The 7426-nt window shown below is 44.4% G+C and overlaps 1 protein-coding gene and 1 pseudogene across 1 annotated transcript; one reads left to right on the top strand and one right to left on the bottom strand.

Annotated features, from left to right (window-relative positions):
* Nucleotides 1–456: 456 nt before the first annotated feature.
* Nucleotides 457–1222, bottom strand: LOC123410071 (annotated as a pseudogene).
* Nucleotides 1223–1293: 71 nt separating this feature from the next.
* On the top strand, nt 1294–4045 carry LOC123410070. The gene is made up of 4 exons (XM_045102960.1): nt 1294–2000; nt 2175–3062; nt 3166–3318; nt 3477–4045. Exons 1-4 carry the CDS (start codon nt 1899–1901, stop codon nt 3849–3851), a joined length of 1518 nt encoding a protein of 505 aa, XP_044958895.1. The 5' UTR covers nt 1294–1898; the 3' UTR covers nt 3852–4045.
* The last annotated feature ends 3381 nt before the right edge of the window (nt 4046–7426 follow it).

Genomic DNA, 7426 nt, shown 5'->3' with positions numbered 1-7426 from the left:
TTGAATTTATTTTAGGATTTCCGGCGAGGATTTCTAGCGATACGCTTTCGGTGGAAAAAGATGTCCCCATCGACGACGAGGCGCGTGATTTCGTAAATCTCAAGATGATATGTCGATCCAGTCTGTCGAAGGTGCTCATAGGGGTAAGGTGTGCGTATGTGTATTCATAGGGGCTCGTGTATATGAGTGCTTGTGTCTCTACCGTGTTAAAAAATATAATTTTTAAAGTTACTTTAGCTTTTAAAGTTACTTTATATTTAATTGCACTATTGTGTTGAAAAATTGCAAGTCATGTGTATATTTAAAGAGCATCTACAATAAATGATGTATATTTTGGTGCTTTAAACCGGTGATGTAAAAAATTGCATCATCAAAAGTACTTTTTGCATCTTTAAAAAAAGGCTCAACTCCAGTCGATGGTCCAAAACAAAAATGTAAAAGAGCAACTCGAACAGATGGTCCAAAACGAAGATGTAAAATTCTGAAAACGACCCACTACTACTTTATCTCAACATAGTTCAAACATCAAATTCAAACATAGTTCTATAAATTTAAACTAGCAGAACTACTCCTCATCCGAGTGCATCCAATACAACTCTTCGGAGTGACGACAACCGCCGGTCTCTTCTTCTTCGGCATCTCCTCCATCTGGATGCCTTGCGACACGAGCCACTCCATCATCGACCGGGTCTCGATCTCCAGGAAGTTGAGGTCCGCCTTCGGCCGTCCGGCATGCCACACCGTCATTGCCGTAGGCACGCACGACCTTGTCGGCGGTGGGATAGGTGCCGAGCCACCAACGTCGTTCGGCGTTGGAGAACTCCACTCTAAAGTTCCCGAGGGCTTCACCCTCACGCCGAAGAAACCCGACCTGCCCTTCGGCGTCTTCTTCGGCGCCATCGGGTGGCGGCGACGGCGGGAGCGAGTCGGGCAGCAACGGGTGGAGAGAGGTCAGGGCGACGGCCAAGCCGGGAGCGGGTGGCGGCGTACGGCGCGGGGCGGAGGCGGACAAAGCTGTGCAGCGACATGCGCTGCGCACGGCCAAGGGCGGGCAGCGACGGCGTGCGGTGTCGTTGGGGGCGGGCGAAACGAAGGCGGACGGGGTCGGGGCGAGGCTGAGGCGGACGGGGCCGGGGCGGGGCTGAGGCAGACGGGGGCGGGGCGGGGCGGAGGCTGGGCAGGATCTGCGGTGGGGCGGCAGGGAGCCGGGACGGGGCGGCATTAGGGAGCTGCGGCGGGGCGACGGCCGAGCAGGGAGTTGTGGCGGGGCAGCGACGGGTGGGAAGAAGAAAGGGAGGATGAATTGATGGGCGGTTCGGCGTTGGCGTGCGGCCCTCCGGAAATGTAAATTTTTACCGTAAAGTGTGAAAGGCGGAGATGTAAAAAAATTAAATATAGATCATCTGTTGGAAAGCTGTTTTTTATAGATTAAAAAATTGATTATTTTTTACTTATGAACCGTCAACTGAACATGCTCTAACGACTTACTTTTCGCTTAACCAAGGGAAAAAACGGATCGGAGGTCAATTATGCGCCGCCGCCTGCCGTGTGCCTAGCTCCACCCTCGCGCCGTCGCCGTTGCCGTCGGGGATCCAGTGATGCTTGAGCAGAGGCCCCCAATCGAAGCAGCAGCAGGGCGCTCGACTCCGAGCCGCAACCGGCAATCGAGCGCCTCCTTTTTCTTAGCGGCAATTCGGAATCAGCAGTCCTTTCCGGACTACAATCAGAAGCAGGCCCTCTTTCGGATTCAGTCTCCGAAATTCCATTGGTAGCGTATACGGAGTATATGTATATATATATATGGCCTGGCGGCAACAGCGGTACCAGCCAATCTTTGGAGGAGACCAATTCACGGCAACTCGTGAGCTTTGAGCTGCAAACTCCCGTGACATCCGACGATGTCGAGCTCTCTTCGCCGGCGACCGGCCGCCAGACCGATGGGCAAACCATCCGTCAAGGGCCTCAACAGCTATAACCGATGGTCCTCTCTAGCCAATCTGGTGAGTTGCTTATCCTCTAGATCTTTTTCTGCACTCCTCTAGATGAAAAAAATACAGTAGGAGAAAAGAGTGGCCAAATTTGCTTCTTTGGTGTGGAAAAAACATTATATCAAAATATCATCGTGAAGACTGTATGTTCGAAATCACTCTGATTTTCTCTTGCTTCCATGCCAGATACCCGAAGAAGAGGAAAGCTATTATCAAGAAGACCGGCTCAGCGATTTGCCTGATGATGTATTGCTTAATATCGTGGAGCGACTCGATATCGCAGATGCTGCAAGAACCAGCACCCTCTCCAGACGTTGGAAGCCGATCCTCGCGATGCTCGCTGAAATTTCTATAAAGGTTGGTTCCGTCGACCCGGAGCACGACAGGACCTGTGATGAGGTAGTTCGAGCCAATGCAACCGTACTTGGGGCGACTAGGAGCCTTCTGGAAAAAAGGACGGCAAATCTACACGCCATCCGGTGCATGAGATTGTTCTTGGGAGATGCAAGCGCTATAGTCAGCAAGACTATCGGGAACACCGTAGCGACGAAGAAGGTTGGTTTGGTTGAGTTGGATATCTTGACAGAGAAAGTGACTAAAACATGCACCGATGATGATATGGCCACTTACGGGAGACAGCTCATGGCATTCGTTGATGCTTGTCCGGACACATTGAGTGGTCTCACGCGACTCAAGCTGGAGAATGTGATGATAGGTGGATCAGACTTCCCTAAAATCTTCAGTATATGCAAGCGACTGGTGTTCCTCCGCTTGGACAACTGCGACATGGGGTCACTGTCCTTGCTAGAATTGCAACACCCGCAGCTTCGCCAACTCGAGATGGAAAATATTTACTTTGAGAGGGTTGATCTGAACTGGCTACCAGAGCTCACAACGCTGACTTTTTCTTGCTGGGCCTCTCCGCGTGATCCTTTGTCTTTTGGTTATGTCCCACTGCTCCAGACCGTAAGCATCACTAATTGCAGTCTTTCATACCACAAGATGCTCAAGTTAAGTGAAGTCCTTGGCAATGCCACCATAAGCAACCTGCGTTTGAACTTTGAAAGTGAAAAGGTTAGTGAAGATTAGAGTATCGTTGATGATGCACATAATATTCCATGGTCATGCCTTTGTTTTGTGAGGTTCTAGTCTTTAACTTGGTTAACATCTTTTGCAGATTTGGGTTAAACCTGAAGGCCCAAAAGAATTGTCGCAGGTATTCAACAAACTAAGGCTTGTGCATTTGGCTGACATTTCAGAAGAATGTGATCTGACTTGGACGATGTTCGTTCTGCAAGGCGCACCTTCCCTTGAGGAGCTACGCATCACGGTAAAAGTCTTTAATTTGTACCTATTCTCCACAAAAAGAAGAGCTTCAGTCCTGCTGCAGGCTGAAGTTACAATGTATATTGTCCCGTCTAAAACTTGCAGCGCCACATTAAAAATTTAAAATGGTTTCTTACATTGTTGGATGCAAATGTGTTGCAGGTGTGGGATAAGTGCCTAATGCTGAGGGATGAGAGCGAGAGGAAGTTGCATAGGTATAGCGAGGAGAAGAAGGACGCACGCACAGAGTGGGAAACGTCTGCATCAGCTTTCAAGCACCACAATCTTTTGGTGCTCAGGATCTTTGGGTTTCAATCAGAAGACAAGTTTGTGGATTATGTCACAGCTGTCATGGAAGCAGCAGTGAATCTCAAGGACATATACCTGCTTGAGAAGCCAACGTGCGAGACGTGTCCCCGCCGGAAGATCAAGGATAGATACCCTCGGACAACGAAGCAGAGGAACATGGTCAGGAGCTGTTTCAACATGGATATGCACCCGCTTTTAAGGATTCACTTCCCAGTTCGAGCCAAATAAAGCCATGGTTGTGCTGGACTACAAGAAATTTTGTGTTACGGTTCTGATGAACACTTGCTATTATCTCTGTTTGCCTCAGTTATCTTTTTTTCTAAACGTTTGCCTAATTTATTGTGTGTTTACATTTTGGCAAGGCTCCACGTGTATATATTAGCGATTCAAAAAATTCAAAAATTCATAACTTTTGAACCGGATGTCGGAATAATGATCCATTTTCACGGTTGTGTTTCTTACGACGAGCTCTTCAAAAGTAGATGATATAGGTTTCGACGAACTTCTTTTGAGCAACTTTGTACACTAGATGAGGCAACTTTAGTGCTATAAGCAAGCAACTCCTTTCCCCCTTAGTATGACTATCTATAAACGAAGAATTCTTCTAAGTTGGTTACCACGATTAACAATTGACTAGATTCACCTCTAAAAGCTTTACATAATTAAACAATGATGATCAGTTGCCTACAAATATTATAAAATTGCTCAATTTTGATGCTCAGTTGCCTACAAAATACTATGAAATTGCTCAATTTTGATGCTCAGTTGCCTATTATTGATTCGAGTGGACCGACCACTGTGTCGCGGCTGTGTGTATAAAAAAAACCTTGTCAGGGTGCTCCTCTAGTTGTGAGGGTTTCAGGTGAAAATCCTTGTCTGCTCTAGACTTGGCAGCGGTGACGCTTCGCGCCATTTTCCCTCCTGAGGGCGTTGTCGTGGGACTTCCTGTTATAGGGCGTAGCATGGCGTTGTACTCTTCTTCCGATGTTTTTTGTCCGTAGCATAGTCTCGTTGGTTCCGCGTGATCCGGTTATCTTAGGATCGACATTGTATGAGGGATACCTCATCATCCTCTATCATTCGACCGTGTACTTTATTTCGCTGTTGCTTTATTTATAAAACGGGACGAAAGTTTGTTTTAAGATTAGTAATTTATTTGCTCAAACTGCTTATTTGTTACTCCCTCCATTCGGAAATAAGTGGTGTGGCTTTGGTTCAAATTGTAACTAAAACCGTTCAAATTGTAACTAAAACCACGTCACTTATTTTCGAACTGGAGGAGTATTATTTTGTAGTGGTTTGCTAGGACAATGTGCTTGGTGTTGCAGCTAACACGAGCAACAATAGATTAAGAAACAGCCCAGCAGGCAGCAGGCACACACGGCACTTTGAATTGCTGGGTTGTGCTATATGATTAAGCTCCTCATCACTTGTTTGATCAATCCAGATCATGTTTGTTTGTTTTTAAGAGAGAAACGATATATCTGTATATACTAAAAGCACAATACAATGTGCTATGAATGGAGCCACCATATTAGTCCACATCATTTGAATTTGAACTATTTAGACAATTAGATATAGAATTAACACCTATGATAATGAGTTATTTATTTTACATACACATAATCGCTTGGTATGGTTTTGTGTTTGTCACGGCCATCCATGCGTTGGTTGTGTCTTTTGTAAAAACAAAAATTGCAGAATTTTAATTTGTCTGTGACGTTCTGTCACCTATTGCCCATGCTGAGTTCCAGATTTCTTCCATCAGTAGTCGGTATCTGTGGTTAGGATTATGTTAGTTTTATTCACAACTGCCTTAGCACGTTGCAGGAAAAAAATGGATTGGTAGAATTCTAATTTATGATTAAGATTTATATGGAATTAATAACTCGGACGTGGCTACCGAGCGCAGCAGCGCCCGCTCGCGATAGCGGGCACACCTCAGGACAACCAACCACGTGTATTTATTAGCGATTTAAAAAATTCAAAAAACATAACTTCTGAACCGGGCGTCAGAATAACGATCCGTTTTCACGATTGTATTTCTTACGACGAGCTCTTCAAAACTAGATTGGATAGGTTTCAACGAACTTTTTTTAAGAAACTTTGTACGCTAGATGAGGCAACTTTAGTGCTATAGGAAAGTAACGCCTTTCCCACTTAGTATGACAATCTATCAGCAAAGAATTCTTCTAAGTTGGTTACCACGACTAACAGTTGACTAGATTCACCTCTAAAACCTTTATATAATTAAACAATGATGATCAGTTGCCTACAAATACTATGAAATTGCTTAATTTTGATGCTCAGTTGCCTACAAAATACTATAAAATTGTTCAATTTTGATGCTCAGTTGCCTATTATTGATGGTCAATTGCCTACGGTTAATGTTCAGATTCTTGCCATTAATGCTCAGTTGCCTGCTATTTGTGAATAGTTGCCATAATTCCACTCGAGTATCACAAAAAAGTAAGCAACTTTTAGTGTGTTTTTTGCGCAACTCGAGTGCATTCAACAAGCAACTCATGTGTATACACAAGATGCAATACATCTAGCATCAAAGTACTTCTATTTAGCACTAAAGTTGCCTCATCTAGCATCAAAGTTGCTTTTAAAAAATATATTCAAAACATATTCATATGGGATCACGTTTTGAAGAGTTCGTCACGAGGAACCCAACGGTTAAAACATATCATAATTTCGACACACTGTCTGATAGTTATAGGTTTTTGAATTATTTTTTAGTACATGAATTAATTGACATCCAACGCATGCGGAGCCGAGCATGCACATCCGACGCATAATTTAACCATTTTAGTTTGGAAATAGTTGACCACATTTGCCATGTGGTTGCTTAAGGGTGAAGTTATTTAACCTTCTAGTCATGATAGAAGTACTTCTGTTTTAGCATGAAGTTGCTTTTCTTTAGCACTAAAGTGCTTAAATATCACCCCACAATTGCTTAAAAAAAGTTTATCGAAACCTATCCATATGGGATCTAGTTTTGAAGAGTACGTCGTAAGAAACATAGCCGTGAAAATGAATCGTCATTCTAACGCTCGGTTCAAAAGTTGTATTATTTTGAAAAAACTAATCGGGATAGAGTGGAATGACTTGCTGCACTCTTATGTGTGAGGGAGCGCTCATTCCACCCAAATAGTACATCTGCACTTTTTAGTATTTGGACAATAACTCCCGAACATTTTAGTTTTGGGGCTTTCTGCCACAATGCATTTTGTCGTTAGATGGGACACGCGCATTTTGAAGCAATCTGGTTGCCACGTCAGTTTTTTTCCAGACGTTCAAGCTGAGCAGGCCATCGATGGAATGACCCCCACCTTCCCCACTACTCTCTCTTCCCCACTCATCTCCACCCCACCCCTCACCCCCACTCATCACTTTTTTTTAGCAAAAGAAGGGCCTTCACCCCTTCCGATTTCCATTACTGGAAACCAATCAGTCTTAAACGAAGCTACAAGGATCAATAATCTAAAACTAAAAGCAACTACCACTACTGCCAACTCGTACCAAAAGCAAGTATAGCAAGAACACCATCGCCCCCCTCCAAATTATCCAAACTAAAGCAGCAGTCAGAGGGAGGGGGTACACCGGCTGATCACCAGCAAAAGCAAAGTACGGCATAGAACTAGAAACCCACTCATCACGTTTTACCGATCGATTTTTGTTAGAGTTGTATCGAATATTGTGTACAAGGTAGGTTACAGCTGGACCCTGAGTTGTATTGTGTTTAAATGGGATATGGAGTCGTGTCCAATTAGGACACTTGTATCCTAGACCTCTCA

This window comes from Hordeum vulgare, chromosome 7H (genome assembly GCF_904849725.1).
Source record: "Hordeum vulgare subsp. vulgare chromosome 7H, MorexV3_pseudomolecules_assembly, whole genome shotgun sequence".
Classification (NCBI taxonomy): domain Eukaryota; kingdom Viridiplantae; phylum Streptophyta; class Magnoliopsida; order Poales; family Poaceae; genus Hordeum; species Hordeum vulgare.
The sequence above is the reverse complement of the archived record's forward strand: the minus strand, read 5'-3'. Positions and strand labels throughout refer to the sequence as shown.